The sequence below is a fragment of the Akanthomyces muscarius genome, chromosome 1, assembly GCF_028009165.1.
Source record: "Akanthomyces muscarius strain Ve6 chromosome 1, whole genome shotgun sequence".
Classification (NCBI taxonomy): Eukaryota; Fungi; Ascomycota; class Sordariomycetes; order Hypocreales; family Cordycipitaceae; genus Akanthomyces; species Akanthomyces muscarius.
This window is the reverse complement of record NC_079241.1, coordinates 3,473,357-3,499,834: the sequence shown is the minus strand read 5'-3', so window position 1 is coordinate 3,499,834 and position 26,478 is coordinate 3,473,357. Positions and strand designations below refer to the sequence as shown.

General features: G+C 54.7%; 10 protein-coding genes across 10 annotated transcripts; 6 read left to right on the top strand and 4 right to left on the bottom strand.

Moving 5' to 3' along the window:
• Positions 1-668: 668 nt before the first annotated feature.
• On the top strand, positions 669-2,370 carry LMH87_006158 (uncharacterized protein; the record flags this gene model as incomplete). The annotated part of the gene is made up of 6 exons (XM_056204000.1): positions 669-778; positions 835-884; positions 948-1,612; positions 1,666-1,862; positions 1,912-2,124; positions 2,181-2,370. 6 exons carry the CDS (start codon positions 669-671, stop codon positions 2,368-2,370), a joined length of 1,425 nt encoding a protein of 474 aa, XP_056059400.1.
• A 992-nt stretch (positions 2,371-3,362) lies between these two features.
• LMH87_006157 (uncharacterized protein) lies at positions 3,363-4,535 on the top strand (the record flags this gene model as incomplete). Its single annotated transcript, XM_056203999.1, has 2 exons — positions 3,363-3,751; positions 3,827-4,535. The coding sequence occupies 2 exons, from the start codon at positions 3,363-3,365 to the stop codon at positions 4,533-4,535; spliced, it is 1,098 nt and encodes a 365-aa protein (XP_056059399.1).
• Positions 4,536-4,850: 315 nt separating this feature from the next.
• Positions 4,851-6,548, bottom strand: LMH87_006156 (uncharacterized protein; the record flags this gene model as incomplete). Its single annotated transcript, XM_056203998.1, has 3 exons — positions 4,851-5,921; positions 6,196-6,255; positions 6,363-6,548. 3 exons carry the CDS (start codon positions 6,546-6,548, stop codon positions 4,851-4,853), a joined length of 1,317 nt encoding a protein of 438 aa, XP_056059398.1.
• Positions 6,549-10,689: 4,141 nt separating this feature from the next.
• LMH87_006155 (uncharacterized protein) lies at positions 10,690-11,555 on the top strand (the record flags this gene model as incomplete). The annotated part of the gene is made up of 5 exons (XM_056203997.1): positions 10,690-10,723; positions 10,789-10,827; positions 10,999-11,065; positions 11,124-11,463; positions 11,529-11,555. The coding sequence occupies 5 exons, from the start codon at positions 10,690-10,692 to the stop codon at positions 11,553-11,555; spliced, it is 507 nt and encodes a 168-aa protein (XP_056059397.1).
• Positions 11,556-12,642: 1,087 nt separating this feature from the next.
• LMH87_006154 (uncharacterized protein) lies at positions 12,643-13,038 on the top strand (the record flags this gene model as incomplete). Its single annotated transcript, XM_056203996.1, has 3 exons — positions 12,643-12,717; positions 12,777-12,941; positions 13,027-13,038. 3 exons carry the CDS (start codon positions 12,643-12,645, stop codon positions 13,036-13,038), a joined length of 252 nt encoding a protein of 83 aa, XP_056059396.1.
• A 2,090-nt stretch (positions 13,039-15,128) lies between these two features.
• LMH87_006153 (uncharacterized protein) lies at positions 15,129-16,308 on the bottom strand (the record flags this gene model as incomplete). The annotated part of the gene is made up of 3 exons (XM_056203995.1): positions 15,129-15,369; positions 15,437-16,119; positions 16,171-16,308. 3 exons carry the CDS (start codon positions 16,306-16,308, stop codon positions 15,129-15,131), a joined length of 1,062 nt encoding a protein of 353 aa, XP_056059395.1.
• A 574-nt stretch (positions 16,309-16,882) lies between these two features.
• Positions 16,883-18,330, bottom strand: LMH87_006152 (uncharacterized protein; the record flags this gene model as incomplete). The annotated part of the gene is made up of 2 exons (XM_056203994.1): positions 16,883-17,728; positions 17,779-18,330. The coding sequence occupies 2 exons, from the start codon at positions 18,328-18,330 to the stop codon at positions 16,883-16,885; spliced, it is 1,398 nt and encodes a 465-aa protein (XP_056059394.1).
• Positions 18,331-19,380: 1,050 nt separating this feature from the next.
• On the top strand, positions 19,381-20,800 carry LMH87_006151 (uncharacterized protein; the record flags this gene model as incomplete). Its single annotated transcript, XM_056203992.1, has 3 exons — positions 19,381-19,435; positions 19,510-20,040; positions 20,097-20,800. The coding sequence occupies 3 exons, from the start codon at positions 19,381-19,383 to the stop codon at positions 20,798-20,800; spliced, it is 1,290 nt and encodes a 429-aa protein (XP_056059393.1).
• Positions 20,801-21,265: 465 nt separating this feature from the next.
• On the bottom strand, positions 21,266-23,615 carry LMH87_006150 (uncharacterized protein; the record flags this gene model as incomplete). Its single annotated transcript, XM_056203991.1, has 3 exons — positions 21,266-21,347; positions 21,423-23,324; positions 23,377-23,615. 3 exons carry the CDS (start codon positions 23,613-23,615, stop codon positions 21,266-21,268), a joined length of 2,223 nt encoding a protein of 740 aa, XP_056059392.1.
• A 711-nt stretch (positions 23,616-24,326) lies between these two features.
• LMH87_006149 (uncharacterized protein) lies at positions 24,327-26,045 on the top strand (the record flags this gene model as incomplete). The annotated part of the gene is made up of 1 exon (XM_056203990.1): positions 24,327-26,045. One exon carries the CDS (start codon positions 24,327-24,329, stop codon positions 26,043-26,045), a length of 1,719 nt encoding a protein of 572 aa, XP_056059391.1.
• Positions 26,046-26,478: the final 433 nt, after the last annotated feature.

Genomic DNA, 26,478 nt, shown 5'->3' with positions numbered 1-26,478 from the left:
TAGGTCGTGTGTTTTTCAGGGACCCTACGACTGCCTCTGCTATATAAACACAGCTGTGTGTAAGCTTAAAAAAGTGTTATAATTACCTTTGTCTTTAGACGATATGTAATTAAAGATGATCGGCGTTGTGTTGTATACAAAAGATGAGGTTAACCTCCATGACTGTAGTGGATTATGGCAAGACGACATTTGCATCAACCACACTGGTTCTATGCGCAGTGACTCAATATTTACCTTTATTTACCATGAAACTCAAAAAAGTAATACCACAGCATGAACCTTTCATTTTTCAAGATTCAATACCTCTCATTGTGCAAGTCAGAGGCGCAATGACGACATGAGCAAGCAGCGCCTCGATGCCGCCAAGAAGCGCAGCCAGATGTCGTGCTCGTCGCCAAGAACACCAAGCTTTTTTCCTTCAATGCCGCCTCAACCCAACGGCACCCAGAACCAAAAAAGAGTTGCCGACAACGTTATCAACAAGCTTTGATCTTCTGCCACGGCGCCACATTCACCTTGGCGACAGGCCGAGCCCGCGGGTGCAAGACACGTTTTTGGTGTCGCTGCCGTCAAAATATGATATAAGTAGGATGTCGCCCAATTTTTTTCGCCGCTCGGAGATTTCGGAAACACAATTCACATAGATACTTGAAAGAAACTCTCTTGACATGAATGAGAAAATAGAGAGCCCGACGGTCCAGGAGGTCCCGGCAGACGTGCCGACTCCGACTCGGGTCGTTGACTGGACCATCGAGGAAGAGAAAAAGGCAAAGCGCAAGCAAGTGCAACACTATATTAAGAAATCTCGATACAAATCAACTAACAAATATGCAGACTCGATCTGATCATCATGCCCATTCTGACTCTTGGATTCTTCTGTCTCCGTACGTCCCCTAGTCCCTGTCCCAACAGAACTCCCGTTAACCCGTGCCGTTCCTTTTCCACAGAGCTCGACCGGGGCAACATGGCCAACGCCATCACCGACAACTTCATGCGCGACGTCGGCATCAACCAGGACCAGTTCAACGTCGGCCAGCAGATGCTCTCCCTCGGCATCGTCCTCACCGAGATCCCCGCCAACATGGTCCTCTACCGCGTCGGCCCGGGCAAGTGGCTCACCCTGCAGCTCTTCCTCTTCGGCACCGTCAGCGCCTTCCAGGCCTTCCAGCGCGGCTACGGCGCCTTTGTCGCCACGCGCTTCCTCCTCGGCATCACCGAGTCGGGCTTCATCCCCGGCGGGCTCTGGACGCTGTCGACGTGGTACACGCGGACGGAGACGGCCAAGCGCGTCATGGTCTTTTACTTTGGCAACCAGATCGGGCAGGCGAGCGCCAAGCTGCTGGCGTTTGGCATACTGCACATGCGCGGCGTGGGCGGGCAGCCGGGCTGGTTCTGGCTCTTTGCGCTCATGGGCGCGTTTACGGTGCTGAGCGGCTTCGTGTTTGGCTTTTGCCTGCCGGACTCGTTTCGGAACCCGAGGAGCACGTTTCTGCCAAAGTATGAGTGGTTCACGCCGCGGGAGATTCATATCCTGCAGACGAGGGTCTTGATTGATGATCCGATGAAGGGACATAAAAAGACAAAGATTCCTCTTGCTGCCTTTAAGAGAGCTGTGAGTGACTACAGTTTCAAGTATATAGGTGAAGTACGGCTAACCGCGTGTAGTTTCTCGACTGGCGTATTTGGATTCACTTTCTGATTACGCTTTGCAACAATGGGCCCCAGCGAGCGTTCGATACGTATGCACCGTCCATCGTGACCAGCTTTGGCTACACCGGGTTGAGCAGCAATGCCCTGGCCGCCGTCGGTCTGTTCTTGCAGGTGCCTGTATCCTTCGCCTTTAGCTGGTTTTCCGACAAATTGCAAGTACTACTCTCTCTACTATTAATAGCTCACTAACCCAACCTTCAGTAATCGCCGGGGCGAAACCGTCATGGTCGGCATGTTTGGCCATTTGCTCGGCTACATCCTCAACCGCGCCTTTACCCAGGTCAACTCGCGCGGCGTGCGCTACTTTGGCGTCATCTGGACGCAAATGTTTGGCACGTTTTCGCATCCGCTCAACATTGCCTGGCTGTCGCTGACGTGCCACGACTCGGAGCAGCGCGCTCTTGCCATGGCTGGGTAAGTCTGACTTCTTCCTCCACCCACCTACATTGACAAGCTAATTCGTTCTGCAGTGTTATTATGAATGCTAATATCGCCGGCATCTACGGAGCCCAGATATTCCGCAGCGACGACAAGCCGCTGTATAGACGAGGCTTTAGCGTCGCCATTGCCATCTTGTGCTTTGGATTTGTGCTGGCGACTGCTCGCTGGCTGGAAGAGAAGATACGGCTGCGCAGAAAGCGAAGGAGTGCGGCGGCATAACAGTCTTACAACCATTACCCCAGGTTTATGTTGCCGTCATATGTGGTATCGTGACCTTTCAGAAGCCAAAAGTTCAGCCACCTCGATCGATGAATTATATTCCCGTGCACTTTTGCCGAGAGTTTTCTTCATCTCATTCCACGATTGGTGGCATGTAAGACGCCTTGCATCGTCTAGTCAGATTCCCCCACACAAGCCACTTCGGCAGTTGAGCCACGGTCCGAAACCATCAATTCATCTGACCACCGCCCATGTGCAACGTAGGCTTATGAAACAGGATATTACAACACCATCCATGTCTATATAGAGTTGCAGTAGCATCATCGCGTCTACGGAAGTATGTGTGTTCGTCCACCGGCTGTTCAAATTCCCGTTGCTGGTGCGTGCGTGCGGCTAAGTACTTACTGCTTACATGCCAGGCTAGTCTGAAACGACTGCGATCTACCTCTGAACTAGCTAAGGCCACTGCAATCGCAGCTCTGCGATCGCCGACTGTAAGTACCATTCTGCTCCCTCCTATCGTACACTATTCTGGTTTTGGGGCACCACCCCTGCGGATCAATGACATAGCTTGCCTTGGCCCCGTTCACACGAAACCCCCGACGGCAAGTTTCGACGTCGATTTGCTGTTTCCATGATATGGAGTGGCCCGGACATCCCCGTCATTACCCCAAATATTGGAGAGGTTCCTCAGTAACACCGGCAAAGCACGGTGCTATAACCACACGCGCGAGGGATGGCCAGGCCAAAGACAGAAGGTGCATCGTCGGCATATCCGAATGCCGTATACATTGCCTGCTTAAAACCATAATGCACTATGACGATCATATCTGCAAGACAGAATAGCCTTGCCGATTGTCCCCCACGTTTGTTTCCCAGCTCCATCGACAGCCCCCAAAAAGTGTATATAAGACCCAGGCACAACCCGTGTAAAACAAAACACCTGCCTCCATCCCATCCCCAAACTCTCAAGACAACGGGCAGTCGCAATCATGAAGTCCTCTCTCATCGCCCTCCTCACCCTCGCCATCGGCGCCTCCGCCTCGCCGCTCACCGAGCGCGCCACCTCGCACTCGTGGGCCGGCACCAGCAACTACTTCATCCAGGGCCTGTCCGACGCCGACCAGGACGCCTACCTCGCCTCGCTCGCGCAGGCCGGCGTCAAGGTGCTCCGCGTCTGGATCAACGGCCAGCCCGGCGGCGGCGCGTGCACAAAGGGCAGCGTCAGCGTCACAAAGGTGCCGCCCTTTGAGACGACGCTCGGCACGTATAACTGGGAGACGGTCGACCTCCTCGACAAGACGCTCGTGGCCATTGGCAAGCACGGGATGAAGGCGCTCATCTCGCCCCACGACGGAAACCAGCTAAACGGTCCGAATGGGTATGCACGCATGCTCGTCTTTGATTCCAACACCACCAAGATTTTACAATGCTAACCTTTGTGGGAAAAAAAAAGCAACGACATCTACGGTACCAAATTTGGCAGCGGCTACTTCTACGAGCGCCAAGACGCCTTTGACGCCTACGACAACCGCCTCCGCGCCATTGTCAACTACAAGGGCAAGTACTCGGGCAAGGTGTGGAAGGACTGGTCCGACGTCATCATGGCCTTTGACCTGCAAAACGAGGCCTTTTCCTCCCAGACCTCGGAGTGCACAAACTCGGCCGCCCAGGGCTGGGCCTGCGGCCGCGCCGCCACGCTCCGCACCGCGCTCGGCGCCTCCAACCCCATCAAGATTGCCACCGGCGGCCTCGGCGGCGACATCTCGCACGGCTGCACCTTCATGAGCAGCGCCATGAGCTGCCCGCAGATTGACCTCGTCGCCGTGCACCGCTATGCCGGGCCCGAGTCGCAGAACCCCAAGCAGTGGACCAACATCTACAACTCGTGGCTGGGGCAGACAAAGGGCAAGCTCGTGTACGTCGAGGAATGGGGCGTCGACACGAGCAAGTACAACATCCAGGACGAGTTCAAGACCAACACGCAGGACATGAATGCCGGTGGCCTGCCGTGGGTGTACTGGCAGATCCTGCCTCAGAAGAAGTGCAACGTTGACGACGGCGACCACTTTGGCTTTTACATCAACAGCGGCGTTGACGTGGCAAGTGCTGCCCAGGGCGCGAGCAGCGCCACCAGCAAGCAGGATTGGACTGGTATTGTCTAGTAATCTTGGCCCGAGATGTCAGAGTATATGCGAGGTCTGATACATGTCATTTAAAGCTGATAGTAAATGAAAACTTGAGAAATGGTTCATTTGCTGCTAGTCAAAATCGAGAAACAACTTGATCTGATTAGTGTAAAGTCGAGTAAGAGTCATTTAGCAGAGCATCATGTCGCTAGTATCTAGTTCAGTTATGTACATGTACGCCTGGCCCGCGGCGGGCGAGATTGTTTTGTTGAGCCTGCTGTCCATTTTCTTACACTGGCAGCTCGTAGCCGCCCAGAACAAAAGAAATTACACCTTCATCCACCCCCTAGATTACTGAGAAGCAGAAACGACCTTGTTGATTGATGTGGCAACATGGTCAACGTTGTGTGTGTTGAGACCGGCCATGCTGATACGGCCGTTCTTGGTCATGTAGATGTGGTACTCTTCGCGGAGCTTCTGAACCTGAGGCTCTGTCAGACCAGTGAAGCTGAACATGCCAATCTGGTCGGTAATGTGGTTCCAAGTGCCGGGGGTGCCGAGCGACTCGAGTTTTGATCGCAGGGCCTTGCGCATGTCGATGATGCGACCAGACATGGTCTCGAGGTTGCCTTCCCACTCCTTGAAGAGAGCGGTATCGTTGAGGACGGTGGCAGCGATGCGGGCACCGTACAGAGGTGGGTTGGAAATCTCGGAGCGCTGGAGAATGGCGAGCTGGGAGGCAATGCGGCCAATGGTGGACTTGGCGTCGGCACCGGGACCGGTGACGACGTGGAAGCAGCCAGCACGCTCGCCATAGAGACCAAAGTTCTTGGCGAAGCTCTGGGCAATGACAAGCTCGAAGCCCTGCTCAATGAAGTAGCGGACAGCGGCGGCGTCGCGAGCCAGGTTGCCAGAGGCAAAGCCCTGGTAGGCGCAGTCGAAGAAGGGGAACTGCTTCTTGCTGCGGATAATGGCAGCAAGCTCCTTCCACTGGTCTAGCGTAGGGTCGACGCCGGTAGGGTTGTGAGCGCAGGGGTGGAGGAGGATGATGGAGCCCTCGGGCGCGGACTGAATGGTGGACTTCATGCCCTCAAAGTCGAGACCACGAGTCTTCTTATCAAAGTAAGGGTAATCGACGGTCTCGAGGTCGACATTGCGGAAGATTTGGTGGTGGTTGGCCCAGGTCGGGTTGGAGACGTAGACTTGGCGGGAACCCTTGTAGAAGCGGGCAAGGAAGAGGGCACCCAGATGGACAGCACCAGTGCCCGAGATGGTCTGCATGGACGTGACACGGCCCTCCTTGATGGCAGGGGAGTCGGCACCGAGCATCAGCTCGCTGGCCTTGGAGGTGAACTCTGGGATACCGGCGATCGGAGCATACTCGTGGTTGAGTTCGGGGTTGTTTCGGAGGATTTCGTCGGCCTAGATCGGAGTGTGGCGCGGTTAGCTTGGAGGGAGCTGGTGCATACGTGGGTGACACGGCATGTCGAGTAAGGGAGATGGGGCACAAGACGGGAAGCTTGCAAAAGGTTGGCCGGGTGGCGTGTTGCAGTCGCACAAAGGCAGCAGTTCGGCAGCAAGGCAAGCTTCGGGGAGGAACGGTGTGTGGTAGCGCAAGCCCAGACAGAAGCGGCGCAAAGCCAGCGTAGACGGGCAGGGCGTCATGTACAAACGACGAGGAGAAAAAAGACGTTACCTTTTTGACAACGGGTAGAACCCAGGGCTTTGCGTTGTTGTCACGGTAGGCGCCAATTCCCTGCGGAAAGAAGGTATTAGCATTTTGGGGAGGGCCATGTGAGAGGGCGCGGGAGCGATTTGCGAGATGGGCCGCAAACACCACGGGTAGGTCGGTATTTGACTCACCAGATCAACCTTGTTGGAGCTCGTGTCGGCCTTGTAAGCGCGGGCAAGGCCAAAGAGAGCGTCCTCGGGTGCCTGGGGCACGGAGTCGGCAGGGAAACTCGAAATGGTAGACATGGCGGGGGAGATGTGACTGGCGATGCTGTTGAGGCGATCGAGGGAGGATGAAGAAGTGGAAGATGGAGCCATGATGGGCAGATAAGAGGGAGAGGAAAGGTCCGACAAAAAAGACTGGCGGCGGTAGGCGGCAGGCGGGAGGAGTTTCGAATTGTATGGAGCTCCTGCTTGCTTAGCTTTTCTCGCCTGGAATTCGATTTTATTCTGGTACTCCAACGTCAGCCCGAGTCTAGAAAGCAATGCGATGCAGCGCAGAGCCTGCTGTAGGTAGGTAACGTAGTTAGACAGGTAGGCAAGGTAGGCAGGCAGAGAGCTGCAGAGGTCCAGAGCGCGCAGTAAGTCAGTGGGTAGAGTGAGTCGCCGTGGCTGGCTCCAGGTGGATGATGTTGCCGGGTTAGTGGCCAGGTTAGTGGGCTGTTGCAGTGGGGGGTGGGGTAAACTGGTCTGCCAGTACTGGTGAGGTACTGGTAGGGTTGTCGGGGCCTGAAGGTACTTATTAGCGGCCACTAAGCCGGCCCAGTCAGGTTATCCCTGTTGCTCAGCACAACGAGCAATGAGTAGACGAGACGTGTAAGAAGCATCATAATCCCCAAGAGCAAATGTCAGACGTGAGATGAATGATCCCAAAAGGTCTCGCAAGGAGGCCTCTCGATGTCTGGAAAAGACACGGCAGCTCGCAGCCTGCAGCCTGCAGCGCGCTACAACGGCCGGACATGGCGCTGTCAACAGATGCGCGCCGCTGCAACATTGGCAAGCCACTGTAAAACCACTGTACTGATAGCCCAGCCAGCCCAGCCCAGGTGCCACTGCAGCCGCCTGGTGAGCTTCCACTTTCTGCTTGCGGCCGGGCCCCGCGCCCCTCCGTCCGTCCCCGTAATCGGAACCTGGCGCGAGGCACAAGACCAGAAAAAAAAAACCCAAATGGCCTGTTGCCGTCTCTGTTTTATTTTTTGCTTGGTCCCATGAGCGCCTTGGGGCTCCCGTCGTATTCTGATTCTGCTTCTTTCCCCGGAGCGGACGGACATGTCTCCATGCGCCCTCTCTCTCTCTCTCTGGGCCCGTAAGCGCGCCTATGATAAGACGCAACTCATCGATCGCATTACTGCCCACCTCACCCCCATGAGTCCCCATCGGCACACTGACAGCTTTGTCGTGCCAAGCATAATATGCTTACGGGATAAGAGTAATATCGTCGCTCAATCGCCGACGCGACTGGGTCTGCGCCAGAACCGGGATTGCGGGTGGCAGATGACGCCCAGGGAATTGACAAAAGAAAAAGGTCACACGGGCTGAAAAGAAAATGTAAAACCAAACTTACGGCGCTCCGAAGTATTGTCGTCCAAACAGGGGTGGCTTGTAAATTGCGCCCAGGTTCCTGGTTTTGTCGAGGTAATAGCCTTGCGCTGGTGAAATCGGCCGGGGCGGTTTCGATGCGGCGTTACAGATTCGGAGTAGTCTTCTTTCTTTCTCGTTCGGCGTAGTCGGTGGTTTTACTAGTTTTGTAACTATTAGCAACCTTGTTTCTTCGTCTTTTGTGTCTCTTTTTCGTATAAGCCGTCGATGGCGTCGCAAAGCGGCTATGCTCGGTCTGCCCAGGTTCACCAGCACCTTGCATGAACCGCTGCCAGCTAGAGCTGGCTTCAACGTGCTTGAGAATTCACATGCAAAATAACCAACGCGGCCCAGAAACAGGAAAAAAAAATGAAGAAAAAAGAATGCGACGCAGCAACGCGCCCGTGTGTGAGCGCACGCGACTTACCAAGCTAACACAATTCTGCGACTGGTACTGTACAACAAATCAAAAACAACAAGTCAAGGAGGAAAAGTGACAATTACGTCGTTTCAAATTCTAGAAGAATAAAAATCGACATCGTAAACCCGGCGGGCCACCTACCGCTTATAAGCCAGCCCGGCCCGTGGGGAAGCGCGAGTTCCTCCCGGGGAACGGGTGGCCCCAAGACTTGACCGAGGCCCTTTCGGCTTCTCACTCACAGGCTTCTGGCTCGTGTCGTCATAAGCTTTTCCCATTGCCAGCGGACACAACCTATCTAGCTACTAGGCACCACGCGCATCCCCCGGATTAATCGGCGCATGCTACCATCAAGCAAGATCAGTTCTGCGAACATTTTGACTCGACACATATATTGTGTCTCCTGCAATTACACTGAGTCTTTCTGTGATGAAGTGTTCATCGAGGTGGCCATCCCACTTGTCCCACGGCAACGTACGACCACAACTCGCACACCTCGTCCGCCATCAATCCCTAGTTTCTCTTAATAATAATCAGGAAACCGCTTCATGCAATCGGCATAATGCCATCAGCTCACCTCTCCCACACCCTTGCTTCCCGCTGTGGATTCCAGTGTCCCGCCCCTGACTGGCGAACACATGTACAGATAGGCCGTACACACATCGCTACTTGTACCTGAATCCTCACATGCGCCGCGTCTTCACATGCCTACTGCTACCCTGAAAGCTCAACTTTCAAGAATTAACCTTGCCAACTCTAGCAGTTCCTCTTGTCGGCTTACAATGTTTCTCTTCGCAGATAATAAAAAACGCTTGTATCGTCAAGACCGAAATGCGTGTCCCTGATACAATTGGCGAGGTTTGGTACAATGTGGGCAAGAAGCAGGCAAGGCGAAGCCGCCCATCGACTTGAGTCCATTGTCAGTCCTCCACATGAGCCTGCTTCCAGCCATTACTGGTAGTAGGACAAAAAGCATCTCCAGTCACCACCAGACAGCAACCAGCCAGCACTATTCTACCAGATTGGATCCTTATATGATGAAAGCTTCAATAGATGATAAATAAAGCCTGAATAATATACTTGTGTTTTTAGAATATTCTATTTCATCATATCTGGCCTGAAACGCTGTCCGTAGATGACCTAGGCTTCTAGCGACCGGCGGTCTCTTCTCCTACGACACAACAGACCAGTCCTGACAACATAAAATGCTACATCAAGGACTAACAGAGAACATGACGTATTTTCACATTAAGTAAATTATTGGAAATGCTGCCAGAGAGTTTCGAACTCAGTGTTTCGATCGACCGAGCTTTGAATAACTAGCATTTGCTATGTCGCGTTGTCTCGCACAGCCTAATCAGCCTACGGTTCACTGCCACGCCGGCTGTGAACTCAAGACCAGACGGAGAGCCATTGCTGTCCACACCAAGCTTCCTACCCTCGCCCAATGTGACGAGGGCATGCGTGAATGCCTGGGCGCTGTGGCCTAACTCAGCCGCACAAGGCTCTCACATGCGGGGAAGAAAGTGCGTTGCATCTGCCAACGACGTTTGAGATCTGATTATCATCTCTTCCTTATTGATAATGCAGCATCTCTTTTACTGGCTGTAATGCCCGATCAAAGAATTTACAACGTTGGCTGGATTTGCGCGACAAAGCCCGAGTATGTTGCTGCGCAAGCATTCCTGGATGAGAAGCACGACCAGCCGGACCACGTCAGCACCAACGATACCAATATATATACCATTGGGAAATTTGGGAAGCATCACGTCGTCATCGGCACTTTACCCGATGGCGAATATGGTATCGCTGCTGCGGTCGGCGTAGCAATGGGCATGCTGTATAGCTTTCCAAATGTTAGAATTGGTTTGATGGTCGGCATCGGCGGCGGCGCCCCCAGTTTGAAGAACGACATTCGATTGGGCGATATTGTTGTTAGCGCACCTCGAAACGGACATGGTGGTGTATTTCAATACGACTTCGGAAAGATAATTCAGGACAAAAAGTTCCAAACCAATGGCTTTTTGAATCAAACCCCAGAGCTCCTTCGGGCGGCCGTCGCCGATATCAAAGCTGAGTATGAGTTGGAAGGCCATCAACTTGACGCAGCCATCGATGCAGCCCTCAATCAGAGACCAAGACTCCGAAAAAATTACCAGCGACCGAGCGATGACAGTGACAGACTGTTTCACAGCGACTTAGCCCACCCAGACATCGATAGCGCCAATTGCGAAACCGATTGCTATGATGGCCCTTCCAGCCTAGTACAGCGCCGGCCGAGGACCAGCTTCGAAGACAATCCTGCCATTCACTATGGTACAATTGCTTCCGCCAACCAGTTGATGAAGGACGCCTCTGTCCGTGACAGACTGGCGGCAGAAGAGCATGTACTCTGCTTTGAGACGGAAGCAGCAGGGCTGATGAACCGCTTCCCTTGTGTTGTGGTCCGGGGGATCTGCGATTATGCCGATTCACACAAGAACAAGCAGTGGCAAGGGTATGCAGCAATGGCTGCTGCCGCTTATGCGAAGGATTTGCTTCGCCGCATACCGTTAAACAAAGTGGAGGCGGAGCGGCAGATTTCTACTGTCTTGGAATCCTGTTAGTATTCATGCCCTTGTTTCCTTTCTGAACCGACCAATGCAACGAACCCAGTGTTATCACTGTAAATTCATGTTCTGGTTGCTGTCAAGTTCCAGCCATGTGATATTTGCATTTGATAGCTTCAGTAGTTCAAGGCCGTTATGAGCATTGCGGCTGATTGGTTCAAAGTCAATACAGATTTGAGGAGCATAAAATCCACGACAGCTCAAGTACAAGAAGAGCTGCAAAGCCTACAGTAGGTTAACGTCGTAACCGCGTGTATTGCGCTCCCTTGATTGACGATCTCGCAATAGCGAAATGGTGCACAATGCTCAACAGATGGCGGTGCTCGAGCGACTTGACATAGCTAAAGGGGCCTCCTTCGACTCAAACTCTGACGAGCATGAGCCGACATGCCTAGCAAATACCCGGGTGGAACTGCTCGAGGAAATACAGAATTGGGCTGCTGATTCGAGCGCCGAGCCCATCTTTTGGCTGAATGGTATGGCAGGAACCGGAAAGTCAACCATCTCCCGCACTATCGCCGAGTCATTTGCAGCTCAAGGTCGTCTAGGCGCTAGCTTCTTCTTCAAGAGAGGCGAGACCGATAGGGGAACCATTGCTAAGTTCTTCCCGACACTTGCGGCCGATCTGGTACACAGAATACCGACTGTCGCAGCATGTATCAAGGACGCGCTTGATGCTGATTCCTTACTCAGCACAAGGAATACACGAGAGCAATTTAGTCAACTTTTTTTGAAGCCGCTGTCAAAAATCGGAAATAGTAGCAAAGAGGCACCGATTGTCGTTATTATCGATGCGCTCGATGAATGCGAGCGAGAAAGCGATATCAAGCTCCTAATTCGCCTTTTCTTTCGAGCCAAGGTTGAACTTCCAACTGCAGTCAGAATATTCCTCGCCAGTCGACCAGAGCTACCGTTGCGTCTTGAGTTTGCGACCCAGGACGCGCATCACAATGTTGTCTTGCACGAGATACCTCAATGTCTGATAGAGCGTGACATACTTATTTTCCTTGAGCATAGACTGAGCGAAATTCAGATGAACTTCAACGCCACCGTGGCTGAAACTCGGCGATTAGACCAAGGCTGGCCAAGCCAATCCGCCATCCACTCTCTAGCTACAATGTCGGCTCCCTTGTTTATTTTTGCAGCGACTGTGTGTCTTTTTATCGCAGACCGAAGAAGCGGTAACCCAGAGAAACAACTGGCGAAGATGTTAGGACATCAAGCCAACAGCCGGCAGGCTAGTCTCTGTGAAACTTATCTACTTGTTCTTCGCCAGCAGACTGCCGGTCTTGACCCGGGAGCAGAAGACAACATACTCCACGAGTTTCGTGAGATCGTGGGCCCAATTGTTCTCTTGGCTAGCCCGCTGTCGACAAAAACGCTTTCACAACTGCTTGGCATCTCTCAGGACACCATCGATGATCGCCTAGATCTTCTCCACTCCGTGCTAAGCATTCCGGAATCAAGCGACACTCCTATACGGCTGCTTCATCTGTCTTTCCGTGACTTTCTAGTCAATTCTGAAACTCGAGAGCACAATCCGTTCTGGATAAACAAGAAGCAAACGCACGCGAACATAGCCACTCGCTGCCTGCATATATTATGCCGTCTCAAGCAAGACATATGCAACATAGCAGATCCTGGCGTACAATGTTCTGATGTCAGCACGGCGAGGATTAATTTCTGCTTGCCGCCGGAAGTACAATATGCCTGTCTATTTTGGGTACACCACTTAGACAAGGCGAATGTCACTATGTCCGATGGCACAGAAGCGCACGTTTTTTTAACACAGCACTTTCTGCATTGGATGGAAGCCTTGTCTTTTATGGGAAGAACAACTGAGAGCATTGGTCTTCTCAGCAAACTACAGTTACTGGCTGAGGTAATGAGAATTTACCAGAAAGAACCCTTCTATACGCTAGCTTACTCAAACTGATATAGGAAAACACCAGCGCGGAGATTTCACTTTTTCTTGAGGATGCCGTTCGATTTGTGCAATTACACATATCCGCAATCAGCTCCACACCTCTTCAACTATATTCCTCGCTACTTATCTTTACACCTAAGCTGAATAAGATAAGAACCACGTTTGAGGACCTGAAGGATGTAGGTGGATGGATTTGTCTCAAACCGCAGATAGATGACCACTGGAGCAATTGCGTACTGACGCTAGACGACCACAGCGACAAAGTTACTTCAGTAGCCTTCTCGTATAACTCAACCCTATTAGCAGCATCCTCCCTCGATAAGACAGTTCGAATATGGCGCGTTGAGACTGGCGAATGTGTACAGACGTTAGACCATGATGATGGCGTCCATTCAGTGGCCTTCTCTCGCGACTCAACGCTCGTGGCATCGGGCTCTGAAGATAAAATAGTACGAATCTGGTGTGCTGAAACAGGCGAGTGTGTGCGAACACTACAAGGGCACACCGGCACCATCATTGCTGTGGATTTCTCGTATAATTCAGCAATGCTGGTGTCAGCAGCGTTCTGGGATAAGACGGTACGAATATGGCAGGTCGGAACAGGCGAATGTGTACAGATGCTAAAGGGCCCTGGAAATCCACTTGTTGCCTCGATTGCCTTCGCGCGCGACTCATCACTAATGGCATCGGGCTCTGATGATGGCCTAGTACGAATCTGGCGTGCTGATACAAGCGAGTGTGTACAGATACTACGAGGCCACAGTGGTCGTGTTGACTCACTGGCGTTCCCGCATAACTCAGCCCTAGTAGCGTCAGGCTCCGAAGATCAGACAGTGCGAATCTGGCGTGTCAGCACGGGTGAATGTTTACAAACGCTGGAACTATATCACCCTGCTGTTTTAGTGGCCTTCTCGCATGACTTCACACAAGTGGCTTCAGGTTCTGCCAACGGGATCGTGCGAATCTTGCGCGTCAAGACGGGCGAGTGTATCGAAACACTACGAGGCGGTAGCGGCTGGATTGGATCGGTAGCGTTCTCACACGACTCAAGTCTAGTGGCATCGACTTCTGCAGACAGGATAGTACGAATCTGGCGCGCTAGCGGCGGAAAGCGCGTGGATACACTAGAACGCCAGAACGACCTCATTTCCTCGGTCGTCTTATCATACGACTTATCACTGGTGGCGTCAGCATCAAGGGACAAGACAGTGCGAATCTGGCGCACCGGCACAGGTGAATGTGTACAGACGCTACAGGGCCTCAGCGATGATCTTGGCTCGCTGGCGCCGCTGGCATGGTCGCACGATTCGGCTTTGATAGCATCGGCCTACGCACGCGGGACGTTGCTAGTCTGGCGCGTCAACACGGGCGAGTGCGTCCAGATGGTGCAGGGTTATGGTGCTACCATTAATTTCTCGCCCGACTCAACACTGATATCATTGGCCAGGCACGGCGATCCCACTATGGAATTGTTGTACAGTGACCCCAACGGCGGGGTGACAGCATGTATCTGGCGCGTCGATACAGGCAAATGGGTAGAAGTGCTTCCTAATTGTGGCGGAGCTCAATTATTTGCCTTCTCACATGATTCCAAACTAGTAGCTGTCGGCTCTGACGATACAACAATTCGAATCTGTTGCGTCGAGACAGGCAAGTGCGTGCAGAAGACAAAAGGCAACCCGGTTGAGTCAATGGCCTTCTCGCACGATTCGGCACTTATGGCGATCGGCTCTACCGATGAGACAGTGAGAATCTGGCGTATCGATACGGGCGAATGTGTACAGCGGCTGCAAGGCCATAGCCAACAGATTGCCTCGGTAGCCTTCTCACACGACTCAGCCATGGTGGCGTCAGCGTCCTGGGACCAGACGTTGCGCATCTGGAGCACTGAAACAGGGCACTGCCGGCAGATTGTGAACGTCGGATGTAGTTTATGGCGCCTTACATTCATTCGAAACAGCTCGCAGATCCTAAGCGACATTGGCACGATTGCCGTCCATCTCAGCGATCTTGAGGGCCCCGCCGTGATAATGGAACGTCCAGGGATTGGCATCAGCAAAGATAATCGCTGGATTACACGCGATGGGAAACGTTTTCTCTGGCTCCCCGTTGATTTTCGGCCTAGCTCAGCTTTGTCCAGTACCTCAGCTGTGTCAGACTCCACGGTTGTAATTGGGTCTGCTTCAGGGAGTGTTACCATCCTCAGACTACTGACTGGTTAGTTTATTCGATGTTCAAGAAGAATATGATGGCTTAGTAAGTCAAGCACAGTGCATTGAATTTTGTATATACTGCCCTATTTGTGCCTTTTCCCCAGTCATTATTGTTACAGTAAACCCCGTGACAAAATCGTCATAGAGTCGCTTTCATATAATCAGATCCCACAGCACGAGAAACGCGCACAGCCCACTCGCTGCAAAAAAAGTATATCGTGCTGCGCTTGGTCGCTGCGCTGCTTTTTTGAGCTCCTTGTTGCCGCCGCCGACATTGTCGGCCGTCGACAGCGAGTCCGTCACCAGCTGCTCAATGTGCGCCGACTGGATCGCCAGGTTGTTGACCAGCAAGGACTGCAGCTCCGATATTTCCACCAGTGATTTTTCGGCCGTTCTGTTTTGAATACAATGTTAGCGACAACCTATTTCCTTTCTTCTCGCACGTCCTCGTAGCAACGTACTGTACTTTAGCCAATGTGCTCTCAAAATGCTTCATCATGTCCTGGTTGCCCTCCTCAAACATTTGTACCTGATCCTCCGTCAAGCCCTCGTTTCCTGACCCGTACGCCGCTGCCGCTGCCGCATCTGTACTCGACGACGACGCGCCACCACCCGCTGACCTCGTCGCCTGCGCAAAGTCTGCAAAGTCCGACGCCGGCGCCGCCAGGAACCCGCGCGACTTCTCCAGCTCCCGCGTCAGCCGCGTCTCCATCATGTCCTGCTGCGTGCGGCAGCACTGCTCGAGCCGCTGCCGCAGGAACCACAGCACGCTGTCGCGGTGCATCTCCGTCTGCTGCGCGCGCGCCTCGGCCGCCGCGTGCTCCGCCGTCTTGCCCGTCAGCCCGCTGCTGCCGCCCGACGCCCACGACCCAAGCGCCCCCAGCGCGCTGCCGTACGTCTTGCGCACCACGGCCGCCGCCGTCTCCCGCCGCAGCAGCTCCGCGTCGTCGACCGCCCGGATGCTAGCGTTGAGCTCCCGGATCATCTGCTTCGCGTTGGCGTCGACCTCTTCGCGCTCGCGATCCGTCAGCACGCGCGGCTGGCCGTGCGCCGCGCGCGATTGTGTTCGTCGGGGCTGCGCCGTCGATAGGTAGGCTTGTCGTACATCGCGGAGCTCTTTGTGCAGTGTAATAATGTGTGAGTTCTACTGAGTGTCAGCAGCTGCGCCTTTAAGTCGCCTTTTCAGGAGTCGCACAATTCTGTATGCCTCCTTGAGAAAGCTGTCTGCCTTTTCAATGTCGGCTCTGGCTGTTGCTGGCGCTGCGTTTCGCTTGCGCAGCAGCTCATTGAATTCGCCCGTGAGGTCACCCGTTGGTGGAATTAAAACCTCCATAATCTGTGAGACGCAGCACAAGAACTGCAGATTCCGGCCTTGTTGTAGAGGTTATTAGCTAAATAGTCAAGGATTGACATCTGTAGAGGTTTGGTGGCCTCAACTTCAGATCCCGGATAGCTACCACGTCAGAGGCTCGATCTAGCTTAGTCATGCGGTCACTGGCATCGAGTGTGACGTTCACACTCTTTGATTTAATTCAAAGAGGGCCGAACAAACTACTCAAAAATGGTTCAGGATAAAAAATAATGAGAGTGCGAGGTTATCTTGAATTTTCTTTAAGAAAGGAAGAACACCAAAGCAGATCACTCTGCAATCGCCATCTGTAGCCACACGATAGGTCCACTGGCTGGCCTGTCTCGTGTAAGTCAGTCCAGAGCGAGTTCGAAGTGAGAGCCGTCGAAGAATCAAAAATTGCGGAAATTTGCCCTTTGCTGCGCCATAGATAGCACAGTGTGACTTGAAATCTCATGCATCGCTGATGGGACTGTTTGATGTGAAATATTAACGTTTTTTTTTGCATGGGCTTATTTCAAGTCACTAAGTCGCTGGCTCACATGGAGGACGCCTAAGTCTAGTTGACCACAGGCTTCCAGCCCATCCTAGGAACAAAGCGATCGACACCTTCGTCGCGGAGAATTTCAGTGCCAAGACGACCGGTGATCACACTGCGCTCAAAGTCTCTACCGCGAACGTAGAATGGATACGATAGACGGATATGTGAGTCCGACTCGATACGCTCCCCCATATCGGCAGCTGCCATGATCTTCGGCTGCCAGATCATACGATTATTCTCTGCCTTTTTAGGTACGAAACCAGAAAGGTCTCTCTCTAGAGACATATACCATTTACGCTGATGAATGGAGCCGATAGAGTTCATCGCGCCTTTGTATGCGTTGGTGCGTCGCACCTCGTCGTCCTCCAACTCGCGCAGCTCCTTCTCCAGCGCCGAAACGGTTGCATCTTGCTGCAAAAGCTGCGAATTGGTCGCGGGGACAATGTCTGCATCATTATTTGCTTCCACATCCGTTTCACTGGAGCTGGTTTCCGCTGTTTTTGCTTCTGCAGACTTGCCTGTCCTCCTCCGACTCCGACGCCGACGCGCTGGCTTCTTGACTTGAGTGGCTTTAACGCGTCCAACAGCATCCTCTGTCTTGGTAAGGCGTATATATACCACATATGGGTCTGGAAGCTTGGTGCCATGAAGCCGTATTTTGATTTTTCTTGTTTGAAAGGCGGCATGTAGTAGGGTTTGCTGGGTGGTGGGTGATGATGAAGACGTTGATTCATCGTCTGACGAGCCAGAATCTGGGTCCAGGGCTGGAGCATATTTGCTGCGGCGAGGCAAAATCGAATACGTGCCTGTATCCCATATCATGAGGGAGCCTGTGTCTGAAGAGGCAGTCTCGATTAAGTGATTCTTTGCCGAGTTAACTGCTAAGCTTGTACATGTGCACGCAGCCAACTCACCCATAACGAGTGAATGCGTGTCTCAGTCGCATTCCTATTCAGCCTGATGCTATTTGGATCGCCGGGCAAACCATACATAATAGCCCAGCTGACACTGCTGGTTTCGTTGATCTGCAGGCGGAGATCATAGTGAGTGCCGGCGACGGGGTGGTCGTGCTGATGAATGACAAAGTGGGCACCCTGCTTGGAGCCAGCACTTGCTGTATAAAGAGCAGCATAGTCATCAATGGAGAGTCTCGGAACACAGTCTTCCCCTGCCGGGCGAGTGACGAATTGGGCCAAGTGCTCCGAGAAGTGAGCTAGATGATCATCAACGACAGCGGCCCCGGATTCCACGGCGGCAGCAGTGGGCCTCGGTTCGGGGGCGGAAGAGCTAGGGTCGGGGTTTTGGCCCGCGAGCACGTTCCCGGGGGCCGGGCCGTCCAATGGCCGAGAGTCTTGAAAGCTGGAACTAGGGGCGTCCAATGTCCATTGTAGGTTTTTCTTTTTGATGAAGGGGTTAGGTATGAGGCGCGGACTGGCAGGGCGTTTGCGGGGAACTGAGGTATCCATGGAGCTATCGCGGAGGCAGAGACATGCTGGCGAGAAAGAAGGCGGATGACATTAAGGATGACAGAATAACGGAGAACGTGAATAAAACAAAGAATCAATAGCGCAACAAGTAATCTGTAGATGGTCACTGATAGCTGAGATGGATATGCGAATGTGATTGTCAGCAACGGATACGGATAGAGAGGACAATGCTTCGACAGGCTTTAGCGGGGACAATCATATGCTTTGGGGATGGAATGCACTGTAAGTTGAATCTCACAGGGCCGTCTCCGCTAACGGCACATTGCTGAGTAAGGCGACTGGCTCTGCGAGGCAAACGAGCAGGCGACAGGCAAGGCCAAAACAATGGAAAATATGTAGAAATTCCATTATTCCTTATCTCATCATGTAGTTCTCATCGCATGCCTCAACAGCCGGAGTCACTTTGCACGACATAAACTCCGGGTCTGCAGATTGGTACACCGGCGACTGTGGCGGCCCACACGTCACCAAGCCGAGGCCGTTTGCCTCGGCACAGGTGAATGAGCAGCGCCAGTGATTGGGCCACTACTGATGAGTAGGCAGACCAGGAGCCACTCCAACAAGGCAGCGCCGCCAGCAGCAAATCGGCCGCCCCCAGGTTTTTGTCTCTTTGCCCATCTTACCGGTCGGCTGCCAAAAAAACCACAACCCATCTCCCGCTCTCTGCATTTCATCTTGCCACACCTCTCTCATCCGTCATCTCTCCATTTCATCGCCAACTAGATACCCTCCGGCTGACCACTGCGACAACGTCTCTGTCGCTGCGGTCTTGCGCCTCGCCCATCGCTCAACTCAGCCAGCCGCGCTCGGCTTCCGCCTTCGGTTTCTCGGTGCTCACGGCCCCCGCCGTCCACAGGCGCAACCTGCCGACCTCCTCCAGAGCTTTATCCTCAGCACACTGCCGCTCGCACCCAACGCGACTCGCCGCTTCTCGCTCCGCGCTCGCCCTCTGTCCCCCAAACAGGCTTCAGCCCCTGCGGTGACCTATTGTTCAGCGCTGTAATTTTAATCCGTCACATCTTTTGAGCCATGGCTTCTCCGCCCAAGCCTTGGGAGCGCGCTGGAGCTGGTGCTGGCGCTGCAGGTATGTAACACCACCGATTTTTCTTTCGCCTCCGTCATCATCATCACATGCTGACATCTTCTCCCGTTTGACAGCCTCGATACCCGCACCATCAGCCCCGACAACGACGCCGCTCACATCGACCGCCTCTACTTCCACATCGGCACCTCCCGTCCCCGCTCTGCCGTCCTCCCTCTCGTCGACAGTCAACCAAAACGCCTCTGCATATAGCCGTCCGATGGGTACCATGGGCGGCATGGGCGCCTCACCCTACGGAGGAGGCTACGGCACGGGCTACGGAAGCGCCTACTCGTCACCCTACTCCAGTCCTTACTCTCGCTTTGGCGGCGGCATGGGCAGCTATGGAGGCGGCATGTACGGCAGCATGGGCGGCATGGGTGGCATGGGTGGCATGGGTATGGGCGGTTATGGAGGAGGCATGTACGGTGGTGGCATGTACGGCGGCGCCGGCGGCATGGGCATGAACGATCCCAACAGCCTGACCAACCGCTTCAACAACGGCACCGCCGCCACCTTCCAGATGCTCGAAGGCATCGTCGGAGCCTTTGGTGGTTTCGCGCAGATGCTTGAGAGCACCTACATGGCTACACATTCGAGCTTCTTTGGTAAGCGCATCCCTTCGTCTTGCTTCGCTGCTTCAGTACTAACAGTCTTTACTTAGCCATGGTTTCCGTCGCCGAACAATTTGGAAACCTCCGCGACACTCTCGGGTCCATTCTCGGCATCTTCACCCTCATGCGCTGGATCCGCACACTCATTGCCAAGATCACTGGTCGTCCCCCGCCTGCCGATGCCACAGCCCTCACGCCTGCCGCATTTGCTCGATTTGAAGGCCGCCCAGGTCCCGACGGCGCTCCTGGCAGCGCTCCCCGCGCCAGCAAGAAGCCTCTGCTCTTCTTCCTCCTCGCCGCCTTTGGCCTTCCGTACCTCATGTCCAAGGTGATTCGCTCCGTCGCCGCCAACGCCGAGGAGGAGGAGCGCCGCATGCAGGAGCAGGCTCTGGCCGCTCAGCAGCCCATCGACCCCTCCAAGCTCGAGTTCTGCCGCCTCCTCTTTGACTTTGTGCCTCAGAACAACAACGGCATGGAGCTCGACGCCAAGAAGGGCGACCTCGTCGCGGTTCTCACCAAGAACGACCCGGCCGGCCAGCCCAGCGAGTGGTGGCAGTGCCGCTCGCGCGACGGCCGCCAGGGCTACGTCCCGTCCACCTACCTCGAGGTCCTCAAGCGTCCCGGCCAGGACGTCAAGCAGATCAAGGCGGTCGCCGACAGCACCCGCACAAACTCAATGACCAGCGCCTCGGAAGAGGGTAAGAAGGACTACGTCTCTGCCGATGGCATGCAAAGGGGTCACTTTTACTCTTAAATGCACCGGAGAGTCGCGCATAGGATGAAGATGGGAAATAGCGTTGTTGGGTACGCTATTTGGCCTGCATAATGGCGCGCTGTATTTTTTTCTCACTTGCAAAAGAAGGATGACATTGGGTTGGGCGAACTGGCGTTTGGGTATCTGTCCCTGGAATAATTTGTATAGGAATGCTTTTCCTCTTTTATCAAATTTTCGCACCGATGACAACTGGTGCACTTTTTACTTCTTTATCTGCATCAATAATCAAGATCTCATGATAGGCGATCAGTATGTATTTTGCCATGGTAGTACAAAAATCAACCAAAACAAATCAACCAAGACAAACCAACTACAACCATTTCCAACTAATTTGTCTTTTTCCTGTTCATGTACACGTAAATCGAACTCCTCTTCAATGCATGTTTCCTCTAAACGGCACTTTTTCTACTTTGTCTTTACATCACAGCATTCAGTACTCGTGTTTTAACCCTCGGCTTCGTAAGAGTTGGACTTGTGCTTGGGCATAAACTGGAAGCCAGGATGGCAAGGGCCCAAGAACATTTCCCTATACACAGTTGTCAGTCAAGCTCCCTTTGCACACATGCTCAAAAAGAAACATTAGCTGCATATCCACACTTACGAAATCTTGATCCAGTCCTTGTAGTTGGGCGACGCCATCAGCGTCTCCAGGTCGTTGCGGCCGCGGTACGCGGGCGGCCGCTCGTTGATGCTCGGCGGCAGCCTCTCGAGCAGGCCGATGGGCACGTAGCGGTGCGCAAAGCTCAGCCACTCGAGCAGGAAGCGGCGGGTGAAGCCGAGGCCGAGCTCGTCGGAGCCCCAGGCTTCGAGGCCGTAGCGAACGAACTTTTCGACGTACGTCAGGCGCTCCGAAGCCGACTTGTCAAGGTACTGGCCCTTTTCAATCTCCTCGAAGAGCCAGGGCTTGATGAGGGCGCCGCGGCCAATCATGACCGAGTCGACGCGGGCCTCGTTGATGTGCTTGAAGTAGTCGACGTGCGAGTAGCAGTCGCCATTGCCGAGGAAGAAGAGCTTGCCATCCTTGGTGTTGGCCTGCGTGCTGGGGTCCGGCTCGGCGGCCGTGTCGGTCAGGGTGTCGCGCTGCTCGTTGTAGCCGCGGATGACCGCGGCGCACTCGCCAATGTAGCTCCAGTCGGCGAGCTTGGTGTAGCGCTGCTCGCGGCTGCGGCCGTGGAGCGTGATGGCGGCGCAGCCCGGCGCGCCGAGGCGCTCACGATGCTCACGCGAGCCAAACGCGAGGCGCTCGATGACGGCGGGCGCCGTGGGGCGGGAGCTGCGCACGCCCATGCGGATCTTGGCGGTGATGGGGATCTCGCCCGAGACGGCGTTCATGCCGCGGATCATGCGCTCCAGCTTGCCGTGGGCCTCGAGCAGCGCCGAGCCGCCGCCCGACTTGTACACCATGTCGATAGGGCACCCGCAGTTGAGGTCGATGAGGCGCAAGTGCGGGCAGAAGCGGGCGAGCACACTCGCGGCCTTGGTCGTCACCCAGTGCGCGCTGCCCGAGATTTGCGCGCCGAAGCGCAGATCCTTGGCGTTATCGTAGACGGGAATCTTGCCGCTGTAGGCCGGCGACTGCGTCTCCGACTCGTGCGCCTTCATGAGCGTCCAGTCGGCCTTGACGCCCTGCAGCAGCGGCATACCGAGCGCCATCTCCGAGTACGTCAGCTGGCAGCCCATCTCGACGCAGAGCCGGCGGAAAGGCATGTTGCCCTGTGTAGTGAGCGGCGCGAGCGTCGGCGTCTCGGGGCCAAAGTACAGGCGACGCTTCTCGGACGGCTTGAACGGCGGGTCGACATACTGCGCGCGGTTGTCCTCGTCAGCGGCACCGTTGGCCTGCTCCTCCTTTGTGCGGTGGTGGTTCTTCTGGTTGGTCTTGGACTCGCTGTCGAGCCAGGCGATGTACTTGTCGGCATCGCTAAAGTCGAGACGCTTGCGGTTCATGTCAATCTTGACTGACATGGGCACGACGTTGACAACACCGGGCCGCGAGTCCTCGCTCTCGACACCTTCAGCATCACCATTTTTCTTGGCATTATGATCCTTGCCAGAGGTGTCCACAAGAATCAGCTCCTTGCGGCCGTCCTCGCGCTCGATCTCGTCCATGTGGCTGCGCACGAAGCGGCACTTCCAGCCAGACGGGCACCAACCATACTTGACAAACACAGGGCATTTGCCCTCAAAGGTCTCGACATCACCACGGCGACCTTCGGCGAGATACTTGCGGATATCGTGGCACATGCGGCAGCGGTCGCCAAAGCGACAGTCGCGAGGCGAAAACTCGGGGTAGAATGCGCGGCTGTTGCAGAGAGGCAATGCATCATCAAACTTGCCGAACGAGCGCTCCGTGTTCTGGCCCTTTGCCTTCTTCTTCCTGCTGCGTTTGCCGCCGTTGTCCCTGTCATCGCCGCCTTCGCGGCCCTCTGCAGCGTCATCGTCAAGATTAGCCTCTTCTGCCTGAGCAACTGCCTGAGCACGGAGCTCCGAGACGTCAATCAAATATCTACACGCGATTAGCCATCAATGGCAGGATTTGGTAAGGTAACAGAGCATACTCTTTCTTTATGGGAGCGTAGCCTTTGTCTCTGTTATCTCTGTCGTCCAGCTTTTTGGGAGCGCCGTTTTCCTGCGTAGTGGCCCCCGTCTGGGCGGCGCCGTTTTGCTCGGCCGGAGCTTCAGCCGAAGTCGGCTCTTCGACCCTTTGTCTTTTGGCGGAAGGCTCCTCAATTGGAGAGGCTGGGCGACCATTGGCGGTCTTGTCAGGGTTGTCGTTTTGCTGGGTTTGGTCCGTCATGATGAGTGTTTGCTGCTGTTGCGAGTACGCCAGCTGTGTCTCTCAGTGAGGCGAAACGCTGGGAAGAATGTAATGTAGCGCCGCCAAGGACTTGAGGCCCCAAACACTGATCAGTAATACCCAGATTAATCGAAAACTGTGTGGTGTAAAAGTTGTACAAGATAAGCAAGGAAGTGTAGATTGCAGCGGCGATGTGATGTTGTTGAAGAAGCCTGCAGAAATTGCTGGCGATAAAAAAATCGATGGCGGGCTGGTGACAGCCACAGCCGCTAGCTAGCGCAGCCAATCGGCTTACACAGTGTCTTTCGAACCGCGAGCGTTCAATAAAACTACTTGCCCAATGGACTGTTTATAGGGCTTAAAATGTAGCGATAGTGCAAATTCGAACGATTCGAGCACGCTTTTATGATCCAGTGGCCTCAAGTCGCTCAATTCTCCGCCCGCCGCAACTCGAGTACTGCGACTGCTGTAGATACAACGCAGCATCAGAGTGTATTCCATGGAGCAGCGGAATTGGCTCACGAACATGGTTTTAAGCTAGTAAATCTGGGGCAAATAGGGCATGATGCGACAAGATGACCGTTGTTCTTGTGCGCAGCCGTTGGCGCGAGCGAAGTGGTTGGGAACTCCAGATAATAAGCTACGTACCAGCAGCTCCGCACCCGCACCCCTCGACTTTCAAATGTCGCGGGGCAGGCGCTGGTGCCAAACATGCGACGTGCCACGACGGCCAACGGCTTTACCATAACACCAACTTCCAGTCGATTTCGCGACTCCCCGAACAGAGGTGATGCAGAATACCTGACCGCCCGAATTCCCCCCTCGGCCATGGTAGACTCGGGCAAGGAGGCCCGCTCGCCCGCCGCGAGCAGTGCCAAACCATCGATGGCTGCGCACCGCTCACACAAGAGCCTCGTGAGCTCCCCCAACGAGCGGACCGAGATATACGAAGACTCGGACGAATCCGATGACTCTGACGAAGATGAGGAAGACGACCAGCCGCCGTCCCAGCAGGCGCTGCCCAGAAGCCACACGCCCGGTCACCTCGCCAGCAAGAGCGTCAACGACCGAAGCGCGGGCGCCGCCGCCAAGCAGGCCGCCGAGCTCGCCGTCCGCCAGAGATCGCAGTCGGCGTCCCAGGTGCCCCCGCGGCCCTCGACCGCTGGTGGCAGTAGCAAAAAGAGCTATCCCAAGCAGCCACCGCCACCGCCGCCGCCAGCCTCCGCCGAGAAGGACTCCCCGGGCGACCACGAGAGAGACTTGAAACGAGGCTATGGGCGCACAACGTCGGTGTTGACGTCCAAATCAAACGCCGCCGCGGCTTCGTCGTCGTCGAGGAGCACGTCGGCTACGCTGTCGCAGGTTCCCAAGGGTGAGCATGTGGCGTTCCCGCCGCTGCAGGACCCCAAGGACGCGCCAGACATTGCGCCGGCGCCGGCGTCGGGCATGTACTGGTCCAAGGCGCCCACGTCTGGCGCGGCACACTCGAACCTGCGCGCGCACACGACGACGCTCATTGGCTCCAACATATACATCTTCGGCGGCTGCGACGCGCGGACGTGCTTCAACACCATGTACGTGCTCGACGCCGACGCCTTCTACTGGTCGGTGCCGCACGTCGTCGGCGAGATCCCCATGCCGCTGCGCGCCATGACCTGCACGGCGGTGGGCAAGAAGCTCGTCGTCTTTGGCGGCGGCGACGGCCCGACCTACTACAACGACGTCTACGTGCTCGACACGGTCAACTTTCGCTGGACCAAGCCAAAGATTGTCGGCGAGCGCGTGCCGTCGAAGCGGCGCGCGCACACGGCCTGCCTCTACAAGAATGGCATCTACGTCTTTGGCGGCGGCGACGGCGTCCGCGCCCTCAACGACATATGGCGGCTCGACGTCGGCGACATGACCAAGATGTCGTGGAAGCTCATCTCGGGGCCGGAAAAGACACCGCAGTCCGGTGCTAAGGACCCCGCGCGCCGGCCCAAGGCGCGCGGCTACCACACGGCCAACATGGTGGGCAGCAAGCTCATCATCTACGGCGGGTCCGACGGCGGCGAGTGCTTCGACGACGTGTGGGTGTACGACGTCGAGACGCATGCGTGGAAGGCCGTGCCCATTCCCGTCACCTACCGACGGCTCTCGCACACGGCCACCATTGTCGGCTCTTACCTCTTTGTCATCGGCGGCCACGACGGCGGCGAGTACTGCAACGACGTGCTGCTGCTCAACCTCGTCACCATGACCTGGGACAAGCGCCGCGTCTACGGCCAGAGCCCGACCGGCCGCGGCTACCACGGCACCGTCCTGCACGACAGCCGCCTCATGGCCGTCGGCGGCTTTGACGGGAGCGACGTGTTTGGCGACGTTCACATCCTGGAGCTGGCGGTGCATGCGTACTATTCGCAGATTAGTCACTTTACGATTGAGGTGTAATGCGGGAATGTAAGGACGGGCATAAAAAGCACAGCATTGGCAGAGTTGATAAGACCATGTAGCATTAGTGGCCAGACATGAGTGGATAAAGTATAAATTAGCACATGACGTGATGACAGCTTTTGAATGGACGTTGAATGTTCATCTTTTTGGATTGATGGTGATTCTAATATATGCCGTATCGTACAAAATGCCAGGTTATGGTTGTCCGAGCATGCACCGGATTTCGCAATGGCGTCCTTTCTTTCCTGTGTGCTAGTCCAATTTTTTTACCACCGAATTCATGCGCCTTGAGGTTTCTATGACTGGCCAATTTTCCAAGACCGTGATGGAGATTGTTTACAATGCCAAGTAAATGCTTGGTTTAGATCGGGAGAGTTTTAGTTTTTAAAGTAGTGTATGTCCAGCTTTCGGCCTTGGTCTTCGTTGTTAT